This window comes from Neovison vison, chromosome 1 (assembly GCF_020171115.1).
Source record: "Neovison vison isolate M4711 chromosome 1, ASM_NN_V1, whole genome shotgun sequence".
Lineage (NCBI taxonomy): Eukaryota > Metazoa > Chordata > Mammalia > Carnivora > Mustelidae > Neogale > Neogale vison.
In genome coordinates this window covers 30,705,329-30,719,680 of record NC_058091.1, presented here as the reverse complement: position 1 = coordinate 30,719,680, position 14,352 = coordinate 30,705,329, and the positions used below count along the sequence as shown (strand labels likewise).

Genomic DNA, 14,352 nt, shown 5'->3' with positions numbered 1-14,352 from the left:
TGTTGGCACATGTCCTGTTAGAATGCACACTTAACACTAACATTTTGGTTGAGTAATGAGTGAGAATAAAGTCAGAGACAAATAGCAATCATCACTTACTGGGATGGAATGTTTCCATCCAAGCACACCTTTCCTCACTAGTGTTTTCTGCTCCTTATTGCAAACTGATCACTTTTAATATTAGAATTTAATCGGTCACGTTTTTTCTTCTCTCTGGGGGATAGAACAGAAATTCTTTCTTACTGCTCCTATGTCCTGTGTCACAGGACCAGGGAAACAGACCTCCTACCTCCCCACACCTGCATGGTCTTTCAACAAAAAGGAATGATGCTGATAAACATGAAGACTAGGAGAATGTTCCTCCTCAGCTTCCTGCATAGATTGGTGACCCTTTGTCTATAACCTTTCATTTTCAGTTAATTCTACTAAAACAGGGGTTAAGGTATGAACTTCCATTAGCAAATAAACCATCCTAGGAAAAGCACATATTACTTATGTGAAGTAAACTTCTGAGACAAGAGCCCTTCAGACCTCGCACACCCACTGTACTTCAATGTCTTCCTATTAGTCATTCGGATTTAATTCTGTAAAGTGCATGCCTGGTCTCCCCACCCCACTTTCATTCATTCTTATTTTACAGCATGGAAAAGGAAAACAAAAGCAATATATTCTAGTTTATGAAAAACTTTTAAATTCTATTACTTGAGGTGGTTACGTTGGAAAGTATTTTACAACGATTCGTTGCAGGACCAGGAACAACTGAAATTACTTTCCAAGGGTAGAATATAATTCTACTAGACTGTATCTTACATGGACATGGGATTCTAAAAACCCCTTTTAGTTTGAAAAAGGTATCTTTCATGATGGAAACCGTATGGACATAGAGATACTTCCTTTATCACAAGTGAAAACCTACCTGTAGGGGTTGGAAATATTCTGTGTTTGCCCAGACTTGTCTTGGGAAGTATAAAGACGAAGAAGAAGAGTCCTGTGTGGTCTGTCCATGTTACGACACGAATTAGACTGCACTTCTCTCCTTGTGTAAAAAAATACATAAGAAAAAGAATGGAAGTGAAGTCTTAAAGTACAGGTCATGAAAGGAAGAGAAGACTAAGGGGGAATAAATGGGAAGGAAGGAGAGATAATCGAATCAGTCTGTGCTGAAGTGGCACTCTCAACATTTTATTTCCACCAGTTACAGTATCTACATTTTCTAAGATCAGTATATTTGGTTTTCTTTATCATCATTGGGCTCTGCAATATAATTTTACATTATATATTATTAACATTTTTGACTATAAGAAATTCTGAAACTACATGTGATCCAAGTATAAATTTTGCTAATGACCAACATTATGTGCCTCCATACAGATTTATCTTAATGTGTTTTATGCTGCAGGGTTAGAAATCTCTTACCACAAACCCTAACACTGTCACTTCTCAGAGTAGCTTCCCTTAGAAGAAAAATGAACCAACATTCTTGTAAACATTACACTGTGAGATGCAAAACTGGATGGGTAATTGTTAAATCTCATCTCAAGAGACACAAAGTTTCTCCTACATGCGTGTTCATTTCACATATCAAGAAACCCATGAAGACAACACTCTAAAAGGCAACAATTGTGAAAAGGCACCGCAGCTAGCCTTGTGTCGCTGGAGTCAATACTGCGGCCGCTGTCGATTTCCTGGGTGTCTTGAGGTCAGAAGTTGATTCCACCAAGGCAAACATCAAGTAATTCGACTTCGTCTAGATGAATGACCAGCCAGCCTTCTTAACCACTTCTCTCCCATGGATTGTTCGGGTCAGATTACTTCACTTCCAGGTCAGTCAAGGCCGCAGAGACCTCCTCGTTGACCTGGGCGGAAATGCTCGCGGGTGTGACATTGAGATGAATGTCATACTGCTGGTCCAGGCCGAGGTAGCAGTCGCTCATGAGATAGAGTGTGTAGATATACCTAAAACATGAAAACAGAACAAAACGTAAAACCACAGACCTCTTTAATTCTTGCAGAACTCTGGGGGTGAGGTTCTGCTTACCTTCCAGGTAGTTCAGGCGTATAAAAAGAAATGGAAACAACGTGATGATTTCGAACATATCCTACTCTTTTCAAAGCAATAAGTTCTCTCTTATCCACTTCTCCTAGTATCAAAAACCATCCTTCATCTTTTAATTTGGGAAATCGGGGAGTAACTGCATGGCTGTCTTGCTTTCCCTGTAAACCAGAAAAAAAAAAAAAAAAGATAAACCATTAATAATGTCTAGACTTTCTATGCCCCTTGGTTGTGGTTAAAAGGCTAAGTTGTTTTCCTTGACGGCCATAAATCTACATGGTTCAGTATATCTATCTGGGATGTTTTAAATTTTCTGGTTTGGTGTCTTTGATATGCTATCACCTACTATTTTTCAGGCATCTTGAAGCACATTATAGATACTACTTTGTGGCTATAACCCCCAGAATATTTGGCTCAGTTAGAACAGAAAGCCCTGAATCTTATCACCAAATTAGTAAATTCTCACATCATTCTTATAAGTGATATTAATACCCCAATTGCAGGTGAACGAACTGAGATATAATCATGCTAACTAAATCTTCCAAAGCTTTATTCAAAAGAAACTGATACCTAGAGGGAAAAAGACATCAAGACTAGACCCTGGACCTCAAGATAATACAGACTATGTAATATAAATACTTTCCCTCGACCCAAGAATAAAACTCACATAAAAAAGCACATATTCTAATATTAAAAAAATCCTTTCTTCGAGGAATGGGAAATTGTAAGCCAAGCGATTTGTAAAATACATTAATCACCAAAATCCAAGAACCTACATCACCATAATGGCAGCACTTGAAGTCTTTAGATGGATTTTACGAAATATGAGATTATTTTAGTGATTCTTTTAAGACAATGACATTATGGCATAAAATTTACTAATAATGACATGCTCTCAATCACACATCATTAAATATTCTAGAGGGAGATGCTGCACTTAAGACATTTTAAAAGAGTCTGAGAGCAATGCATTTTTACAGCATTTAGAACAAATTGAGAGTTTTTCTAGTATGATTAAGTCTAGTACGATTAAGTCTAATTTTTAAGTAGTAATGGTAAGGTAGAAAAATCTTAGTTGTTTTCCCATGATTTTATCTGTATGATTATTACTATCTTTTTGTGTAAGCTGGGATAAATTAGGTCATCTAAAAATGCTCATATTAAAGCCTCTGGACTATCAGAGGTCAATCAGTTCATACTTACACTGACTGATTTTTAGAATTAGAAATTAAATGAGATGGGACCCAAAGGCACAGTGCTAAAAAGATGTATTGACAGACAGCTCCTGCCCGCTCTGTATTTGAAACAGAGCAAATAGTACTCATTAACAACAGCCTCATTCTTGAGGGCTTATTTTATTTTATTTTTAAAATTTAAATTCAATTAGCAAACATATAGTATATTCTTAGTTTTTGGTGTAGTGTTCAATGATTCATTAGCTGCATATAACATCTAGTGCTCATCACATCACATGCCCTCCTTCATCTGAGGACTTATTTTAGATATGGGAGTGCCCCTGATGGTACGGGGTGACACAGAAGACAAATTCTTTCTTATTTCAATTATTATGGTACTAAAAACCAATCTGCTCATATGCTCTGTACTAATATTCTTAGGCGGCCGAATGTTTAAGTTTCTGTGTCATAAGTAACAGAAAAGACCAGAGTAATTTAAAATAAGCATGTTGTAGATTTGTTGCCTGTATGAACACTGGCAAAGTTCTCCCGTGTGCCTTCTAGTGAAGAAAGCAGGAAGATGTGGCAACTGAGGCATAGAATAAAACACTTTCGTGTCTTACTCAAACTCACAGCGCTGAGTAGGAAAGCTCTGCCCTCCTGTGCACCTAGCTAGTTGTGGTTTCTATGTCTCAAAGTGCCCGTGGGTAGTGCTTCTCTAACTTTAAAAATCTTTTGGGGTGCTGGGTACAAGGACAGATTTTGAGATTTCTCCCCACCTCCCCCAGATTCTGATACAGCCAGTCTGATAAGTAGGGCCAGAGAATCTGTACTCCAAATCCCAGGAAAATTCAGGCCTGAGTAGACAGACCCCATGAACACAGGCCTCCAGGCAAGATAGTATTATGTAAGGTGCATATTCTGGGGCTGACAAGTGGCCCATGAGGACTGACTGGTTCCAGAAGACTGACTCTTGCTGCTTAAGGCCAGTTGAGAAAGCAGGATTCGTCAGTGACACGGACACATTAGTAATATAAAAGCTATGTGTGGTGGCGCATGCCGGGATCTGGTGTGAAGCATTTGAGCATGGAAACCAAACACCATACCTTGTGGAACCCAAAGTGGACTCGTTGCAGGCTGACTTGAAGCACATACTCTTGATCAGCGTGCAATCTGATCCACCTGTTGTCATTTCGCTTGTCTGAAGTCAGCGTTGTGATAGAGAGTTCACCGTGTCCCTCCACTGAGTCATCCCACCAGCCTTTAACGCTTAAGCCAACATCTATCACTGGCAAGCGGGATAAGAAATTCCACGCCTGAATAAAAAACACAAGAAAAATAATAAGGAAGGGTTAATGGAAAATGCAGTGATCAAGAAACTGTGCTTTGAACAAAATCAACCTCTTTGTCTGGAAATTCATCTAGATCCGCTGCAGTTGTAAGAAATAATACAGAGAGATCCTGTGCACTGTTTCCCCAGTTTTCCCAACGGTAGCATTTTTCAAAACTAACGTACAATATTGATACGGGATAGCGACACTGACACAATCCACAGTTCTTACTCAGATTTCCGAGTTTTTCTTGTACTCATTTGTTGGTGGGTAAAAATAGTGTGCTTTTAATCTCTGTAGTTTAAAGTCCTTTTAAAAGCAACTAAAAAATTATTAATCATTCGCTAAACATGTCATGTGACTCCTTCACTATAAATCCCACCTAGATATTGAGTGGCTACTGACTACACTCAACAGTTAGTTTAAAAAAAAATGTTTGTTTTCAGCTGGTCTGCTTTAGAGGAACATCTGGTGTAACATATACATGACTTCTAAGGCAGAGGGCTTTACTGGAGGATATACAATTTGAAAAAAAAAAAAGTTGTGATGCAATTGTTGATGTCACTCAGCATCACTCACTGACTACTAACTGTACAAAATGATTTGTTTGTTCAGATTCCAAATTTATTCTGAGAGGAAAACATTTCCACATGTTTGTATATCACTAGGAACCCTGTAAGGGTCCTTCTAGAAATAAATATGTGCTTTTGGCATTACATTGAGAATACCAATTAAAATGATGCATATTAAAGGGACAGAAAATATTTTACCAATTTTATTCTTGCTCTTTAAATTGAAAGGCATTTTGAGAAATCAGTATGCATACAGCAAGTGCTCATCTTTAACAAATGAATTTCTAAGTCTACAGAAAGAATGTAACAAAATAAACTTAATGTTATCTGATAACACTGTTACCTTTTCCTAATACTTATAATTATTTAGAATATTACTATCAGTCAAGAAAACTTCTCAATATATTGGTTGGTTTTATCAGTTGTTAGCTTCTAAGTTTTTAAAAGTGCATGAATACTTTAATTTTGTATTTTCTTTTCTTTCTTAACTCTATACCATCGATTTCCTCATAGGCTTTGATGTTCTGTTTGCTAAGACTTCAGCGCTGCCTAGTGTACCTAATTGAAATGAAGTAGCCTTGATGAATCAAACTACCCCCAAGGAATTCAAAAAATGTAAATCTAATGCAAATTTTCAATCCACCTACAATCCTATAACTTGTCTTGTGAATCCAAAATTATGTCTGGAATAGATCTTGAAATAGCCAAGCTACAGAATGGTCTACACTGTTCGAGGTAACAGATGGCCTATCCCCTGCTAGAATCAAGAGTCACTGAGTATAGAAGCTATACCACTTGATGTTCTAAGCCTGGCCAGGGTGGGAGAGTGATGAAGGGGACACTTAAATACACAATTTTTGTAAAGCATTTAGCTTGGTGAGACAACACAAGTAACATTTACTGCACGAAGCAAGACCATGTTTCTTTACTTGTACTATTAATATTAACTTAGTTACCAAAGATGTTTTCAGTTATTAGCAACTTGTTGGGATTTTACTTTATGAGGCTCCCAAAAATCAGATCTGGTTTTTATGTATATGTGATCTTTTTTGTAGCACGATATTATTATTATTCATCCTTGTGTACACATATATTTGTTGGGTGTGTGTATGTATATACACACACACACACACACACAGGCACAGACACATATAAAAAAACACAAGCTATTTTTAAGGAAACTGCTAAGACATTTCAATACCAGCCAAACATATTTATCTGAGGATTAATCTTCATCTATTGAATCAGGCAAGAGCACTGCCATGCATACAATTATTTAATTAGCAGCCAAATCCTCTGCCAGTCAGCAGCCGTTCCAGGCATACTGATGGGGTAGAAGATGCAAATCTCACAGTCGTACTGCTTTTTCTCATTACTACTGCAATTAGCACTTAAATTGATGCTTTAAACATACTAATTTCTGGAATAATTCAGGATTTGTATGTTACCTGGGATCGCCTCACTGCAGAGCCGACACCAGATTGCTCTGCAAATTGAAGCACTTTTGAGCCAAATAACCATCATCATATCAGACTGAGCCAATTTGCATTTGGTTTTAAAGATAACAGAATGGCAATTTATGCAAATAAATTAAGTAAGTTTACTTCTGAGTTCTCCCTGAACTAATTATAACAATGTTCTAATTTTTCATCACATCTAAAACTTGGCTTGAAATCAGTGTATGTTAGGTTAGAAATCTGTTGTTGCTAACAGAAGTCTTGTTTTGGTTTAAATATATTGTTTTTATTCATAATTTTGATGGTAATTTAGTTAGAAAGGTAGGCATTTATTATGAATATTTAAGTTGTTTCTTGTGCCAATTTTGAGTTCAACAGAAATTGAACAATCAGACTTTAATGCCTGTAATACTTATTTCTAAGTTACTCAAAACTAAGTTCCATTGGAAAAAAAAGAACGACATGGTTTGGAAGTTTCTTTAATACCTGCATTTGCAAGTCAATATGTTAATTATGTTATAAATCCTGAATGTTTGGCACGTTTAGGGTAAAACTGCTTAAGACTTAAAAGTCTATATATGCCAAATATTTCTGGCATTGTTCATTCATATTTTTGGCCTTTCCAAAGACAGTTTGGAGACATGACCTATGTTGTCTTTTACAACGTAGATTTAGCTTCCTATCTAAGTCATATGGTGTACAAATAAGAAGTTTACTTAAAGAAGTACTTTAGAATCTAGGAACAATAAAGTGATTAAAAGGGGAGGGTATAAGAACGTAACTGAGGGAACTGCATGAAAGTCTACCCAACTGAAATTTATACCAAGTGGGTAATGCAGCCTAGTTAGTGATAGACAAGCTACTGTACGCCTTTCTAAGCTGGTTTAATAGCATTATATGGAATCAACTTCCAATAATGCCAATGTGCTTACTAATTATTGTTATTGTAATTATTTTTAATACTATTATTAAATTCTGTTCTAAATTAGGAACTGCATAAGGCAGCTGAAATATTAATATCCTGCTTCATTTTCATAAAGCTTCATGAGACAGGTATGATGTGTCCATGTTCATAATCACAGTAAATGGTATACAGAATTTAAACGCGGGTGAGTCTGATCCCAAAACCAAAGCTTTAAGTTAGAAAACTCTTGGTGTAATTTCCTAGACAGAATAAGGAAGCTTTGAAAGACAGAAACAATGGCCTGACCTGCTTCATTTTCACAGCTGGCAGTTCATTTTCCATCATGGAGCTGAATACATGGTCTTTCCCTCCACAGGCATGGATCAGTTCCGGAAGGCAATCGATGACGCCATGGCCTCCACCGCGTCCGCCCTTTATACCTGGGCTCCATTTCCTGGGAAATAATATCAGCATTAACCAATGAATTCTTTCATAGAGCAAATGGGAATTCCTGACATTGGTCGTTTACTTAATGAGGACAGTTTATTTATTTTTTTTTTTATAAGATTTTATTTATTTATGTGACAGAGATCACAAGTAGGCAGAGAGGCAGGCAGAGAGAGAGAGAGGAAGCAGGCTCCCCACTGAGCTGAGAGCCTGATGCGGGGCTCGATCCCAGGACCCTGAGACCATGACCTGAGCTGAAGGCAGAGGCTTTAACCCACTGAGCCACCCAGGTGCCCCTGAAGACAGTTTTTTAAAACTAAGACTACTCTCCAACTTTTTAAAGGCCATTATCATTAAGTTTTAAAATCAGCCAAATTGTCTAATACATCAACCCAAGGCAGTATGGCTATTATGACATAAGATGCATAAATCAAATGTGAGCTCAGTAACACGCAGGGTTTACAGGGAGGGGGTGCGTGTCTATAGGAAGGCACTAATGTATACTAGTGCTTCTATGTGGTTCAAGCGCTGAACTGGAGCCCTGGGAGGTCTCTTTAATGGATGCAGGCAAGTGTCTTTAACACAATTACTTGAATAAAATTTTCATTTTAAGTTGTTGGGAACATACAGTTAAAAGCACATTTTGGGAATCTTTGAAATTTCTATAGCACAATAGTGGCAGAGCCCCAAGAACACAGTCCACCTAAATTTTACTCTCTATTTCCTGTTTATACAGCAAGAAGAAAAATACAATTGAAATCATATAAATATAGTGCTTTTCAGGGTGACAGCAAAGAACTGGATCAGATCTCCTAGACCCCAAGCAGCTTTCCATAACAGATCTGTGTGCTGTGTTACAATAGTACCTACTTTATTGTTGAAACCCAACTCCCGTAACTTTTAATACCGTATTGGAAGGGTTCCTGAAACTGAGCTGCAGACATGCGGTGTCTACTTTTCTCCTCATGCACCTGCCGCTGGTGTGGCTCTCTCTCTGAATGGTCGTTTTAGTGTCTAGGACGTCCCGTGGTGGGGACTGAAGCACCATGGAAATAACTGCTTTGGAACCCAGTACACTTGAGTCCAACTGAGGGACTTTCTGAGGGGACCCCCATGTGTGTGTGAGGTTCTGGTTGGCATCTGTATCTAGATGCCTCAAATGAGCGCACCCTTAGTCCAGCTGACAGGAGGAAATGGGTACACAATGGCAACCTACAGCCGCACTGTTCCGTTTGTCTACATGACTGTGAACCAACATTTGGCTGCAAAGTATCTCTCAACCGAAGTGAAACACTGGTGTGAAACCAACACTTTCACTTAAACACTGGTAAACTGTACTGTTCTTTTTCTTGCTAAAATATTTGCAGCTATGTACACAGGACCTACAGGTTAAGTAATCTGATAACAGAAACCCTTCTTTTTAGTACAGGTTCTATCTCAGGCTGCTAGTATATATAACTACCCAATTTTGGACATTTTGTAGATGTACAATTTACCTCTGACAGGGGATTTCAGATCCCTCAAATCTATGGTGTAATACGAGAAACTGGTCATTTACTTTGGTTTAGATCACAGAGCACTTTCACAACTTCTTTCAAAATAAAGGCTGATATTGTAAAGGAATAAATGCAGTTAACATAGAAATGAAAGTAATATTGCAAACAGAAAACAAGGGAAGGGTAAAATGAATTGTGATTCAGCTTGTGGTAGATGTTCAAATTCCAGCTGAGACCACTGGGCCCTGTCGCCCTCTGGGAAACAGGCATTTTCGCTGTAAAGAATCAATATCCTCGGCACAACATGAAATTCCAGCGACCGCACATGTAAAGAAAATATTATTTTTGAAATTAAAAAAGCCAATTAAGTTGAAATTACAACTATTACCTGAAAACATGAAGATGGTGGTGTTCTATGTTTGGTACTGAAAGAAGAGAAGAATCCTTTAACCACCGACCCTGGATCACCATCTGAACCAGATTGGTGATATTTAGGGCTGTCACCAGCCAGCCCTGGTTTGCAGCCACATCCAGCATTGCCTGCAGGGGAAAAAAAATTCACATATTACAAGAATACCATGGCACTTGCCTTCTCCATTGGGGATCTCATGTTAACCTTAACAGAAAACAAACAAACACAAAATAAGCATCATACCTCTAAATTGCTATAATCAAAATGAAAACCAAAAAGTAAACCACAGTTGGATCAGAAAGAATGAACCAGAACTCTCAGTAGCATCTGCTGCACATTACTTCTTATAAAGTGCCAAATATTTAGCTTTTCTAAGGGTAGCAAATATAGCCAGGTTCTACTGGAAACGTAATAAAATAAAGAGAAAGACTCAGTGCACTTTATGAACAAATATCTCTATAATTCACTGTATGAAAAGCATTAGAAACTGTACCTAAAGAGTAAATCTCAGGAAGTCTTATCCAAATTTAATATAGATAATGGTAAAGCAATAGGTTTTCTTGCCAAAAATTTATTTTCTCCCAAAAGCAGGCTGAAAACAGAGACCTGGTTTTCAATAAAAATAATACACTACATACTTACAAATGGGGCAACTGCCAGTGGTCCAAGTGGAATGATGAGAAGCTATTCATATTAGTCTATACATTTAATCTAATGTTTTATGGACAAACAAACGGCTGCATTTGCTTAAGGCAAAACTAAACAGTGAAATCTTATTTAAACAAAGGAGAAGTTTACACAGGCAAAGCTATTTCAATTAAATTAGATTCTGGAGAATGCTGACTTAAAGACACATAAGTTAATATCATGATCTGAGGCAGCTACTTTATACAGTTTGAGAAGTGTATTCTCTTATTTTAGGGAAATGAAGATATGAAGATAAGATAAAAGAGATGTACCTAGTAAATGCTGAAAATGATAGTATAAATGGTAAATGACTCATCGCCAAAATATTTATAAAATGTTGTATTAAACTATTAGAACATTTTTAGAAATAACTGTCAAGGCATATTATGCTAGCAAAATTAATTTGTTATATTACTTAATATGACAGAGGCAGCCACATTTTCCTTCTAAATTTTGAATTTCCTATTCTGTGTCCTCTAACTTAACAAACAGTAAAATTGTTTAAAAATGTCTGGCTAAACTAATCTCTTGTCTTTTTATATACATTATGGGAAATTCATCAACATTTCTGGCTTTCATGACTAATGTGATAAAATGGTCAAAGTGGGTTTTAGCACCCGTTGAGTCTACCACATAGGATAAAGCCTCAAACTGGTATAATAGATGTATTTATATGTGTGCATATGAATGTGTATACATGTATGTGTGTGCATGTTCATCAATCTAGGGAAAATCCACTTCCATTCTTCCCATTTCTCTACAGAGCTGATTAAAATGCTTTGCCTTTCTTTGAAGTATATGAGACAAAAGATCATGATTTTAAAAAAAGCATTAGTTCATAAGTCACAACTCTTGAGTTCTGTAAGGCAACAGAAAAGAAAAAAGAAATGAATAATCATATCTAATGTGGTATCACGATGGTGTTAGAAGTTGTAATGTGGGGTAACTATGGCGATTTTACTTGTGATTTTACATTATAACTTGACTGGAAATAAAGTCCAGATCAAAAGCTCACATACAAGAAGAGCTGGATGGATAGACCATATGTTCTTAACTTTGAAGTTTTCATGATGAAGTTGAAAGATTTCATAAAATTTATGAGTGTTCCCCACAATTTTTCATTGTATGATCCAGATGTGAAAACGTAAAAAATCATGCAAAGTGATTGCTTACATGAAGTAAATGAAAAGCCATGTCATGAATTGAAAACTATTATTTCTCTTGTTTTAATTTTGAGAAAAGCAGGTAGAGAGACCAAGAATCTGGGATGAAAAAAGGTTTTGCAATTACCCAAATGTGGTGAATGAACATTGCTCTCTGCTCAATCATTCCCTAGTCGGGTCTGTTTTCTCTGCTCTCTACCTCCGCCCCCATCACAGTCTTAAGCGAAGACCTTCAACAACAATCACCTGGAATAATATAACTGCCCCTTCATCTTCATTCCCAACTAATTTTTCTTCAATCCATATTTTATATGGTTACCAATGATCAGAGAGGAGACGGATCATACCATTCATCTGCTCAGGCTTCTTCAATAGCTTTGCACCACGCAGAGGATGAAGCCAGCACTTCTGTGCATGGCAGTTCTGGTCTGTGATCTAGCTGGTCCTAGATTTTCACTCCGGCCCCTCCCTCCCTGTACTCCTAATATAGCATTACTACATTACTGCTATTTCTCCAAATTTACCCTTATTCCTTACGTTCTCTTTTGACAAATCCTGCTCTACTTGTTTACCTGGGAAATTCTGATTCATCCTTCCTGTCTAGCTCAAAGTCTACTTCTTACTGTGGAGTCTCCCTGATTCTTCCAGATGGACTGCAGATACTCCTTTCTTCCCCCATGAGTCAGCTGCACTTGATACACGCCACTGTTATCCTATTGTGATTCTCTGTTTACACATGTACTCTTTAAACTACAGATTTCTTGATGGCAGGAATCTAGAAATATTCTGTTAACTCAAGCCCAGTGCACTCAAGGTAATATCTGTTGTCTGAGAAATGTTGGTAAAAATCCAATTACAATGATCATAACAACATTCTGCCCAAGTTATTTCACACTTGCCAAAGAAAAAAAATTCCAAGGTTTTAGTGTCAAACAGACATAGATTTCAGTCCTAATTTTGTCCCACTTACTATGTGAATCTGGGGAAATTTCTTTTTTTTTTCTTTTTTTAAAAATTTTATTTATTGGGACGCCTGGGTGGCTCAGTTGGTTGGACGACTGCCTTCGGCTCAGGGCGTGATCCTGGAGTCCCGGGATCGAGTCCCACATCAGGCTCCCAGCTCCATGGGGAGTCTGCTTCGCTCTCTGACCTTCTCCTCGCTCATGCTCTCTCTCACTGTCTCTCTCTCTCAAATAAATAAATAAAATCTTTAAAAAAATTATTTATTTATTTATTTATTTATTTATTTGACAGATCACAAGTAGGCAGAGAGGCAGGCAGAGAGAGAGGAGGAAGCAAGCTTGCCACTGAGCAGAGAGCCTGACACAGGGCTCGATCCCAGGACCCTGGGATCATGACCTGACCTGAAGGCAGAGGCTTTAACACACTGAGCCACCCTGGCGCCCAGAATCTGGGGAAATTTCTTAACCCTACTCTGCTAGGCTTCTCATTTACAGAAGGGGGCATTATACCTTATTATACCTCCTTGCAGGGGTGTTATGAGGGTACAGTGAGAAAATGTACTATGTAGGGCATCTAATATACCGCCTGGAACATATTAAATCTTAACAAAGAGGTCTCTATTTTTAAAGTTTTCCTGTGATATGATGAAGAGAACACCCTAAAATAGTCCATTCTTTCTAACAGATTTCCTTTAGGCCTTTTGGTGTTGATTTCTGGACTGAGTAGTACAGGGCTTTGAGGGGTAGGGCATGCAAGGTCAGAGAAGATGAATGGAATGGACAAAAGCAGTTCATCAGGACAGGCGTCCAAATACAAGAGAGCCAGAGGAAAAGGCTAACGACAGTTCCAGGGGCTCAGGCCGAGCTGGAGGATGTGGGCTTGGATCTCAGTGTGAGTAGGTAAGCCTGTGTTACTGTTCAGAGGTACATACCTAAAGAAGCTAAGGCCAGGTGATGGTCCGGGTAAATGGATTTGAGGGTCCTGATAGCCTGTACTGACATACCTTTGTATGACTGAGCCCAGGATGGATTCCCTGTGTCTCACTGACTTTGAGAGCAATCTTCCTCATAGGTAAAGGCTAATAAGGCATCTGCTCCTCCCCAGAGTGGGGTGACTTTGGTAGCAGCTGGAGACCATGGCTCAGTTCTCCAAATCACCTTAAAGTCTCTTACAGAGATCTAATGCTCAACAACAAAGGTAGTTTTTAGTACATGGAGGAGATAGAACTCTGGAGATTCTTAACCAGTTTAGCATTAACATTAGGCAAATACTTAATCCCCCTTTACCTCACATCCACTTTCTACTTGGCACGCTACTTGCACGGCAAAACTAGGATGATTCTAGTATAGGGGAAAATGGATGGGCACTGACTGTGTGTATGAAACTTTCTCCTACTAAGTTGAAATGAACTTCAGTTGATTGATGATTGAGAATTCTTTGCCATTTCCAGCTGTGATAAGATGGAAATATAATTTCTAGCATTGCATTCATTTATCAAGTTATGCTACAATTAAAACCTTATCATAATTAATAGAAACTGTGGAGCTGTCATTTACTTATAGGAGAGCAGGTGATGAGCTTGGTTTTTAACACATTTTAACTGAGATGCTGCTGGGAAGCCAGGTGAGAAGTCCAGGTAAAAACTCAAGAACTTCTGAAGTACTTGGCTTTATGCCACAGTAAAACAACCAC

At 37.9% G+C, this 14,352-nt stretch overlaps 1 protein-coding gene across 1 annotated transcript in view; it reads right to left on the bottom strand.

The window, feature by feature from the left end:
• Positions 1-1,161: 1,161 nt before the first annotated feature.
• Positions 1,162-14,352, bottom strand: part of ASCC3 (activating signal cointegrator 1 complex subunit 3) — a 343,681-nt gene continuing 330,490 nt past the window's right edge. Inside the window, exons 38-42 of the mRNA XM_044245000.1 lie at positions 9,824-9,975; positions 7,799-7,946; positions 4,335-4,544; positions 2,039-2,214; positions 1,162-1,956 (exon numbers count right to left, since the gene is read on the bottom strand). Coding sequence (XP_044100935.1) covers positions 1,809-1,956; positions 2,039-2,214; positions 4,335-4,544; positions 7,799-7,946; positions 9,824-9,975 — 834 coding nt within the window. The 3' untranslated portion in view covers positions 1,162-1,808. The remainder of the gene's footprint in view (positions 1,957-2,038; positions 2,215-4,334; positions 4,545-7,798; positions 7,947-9,823; positions 9,976-14,352) is intronic.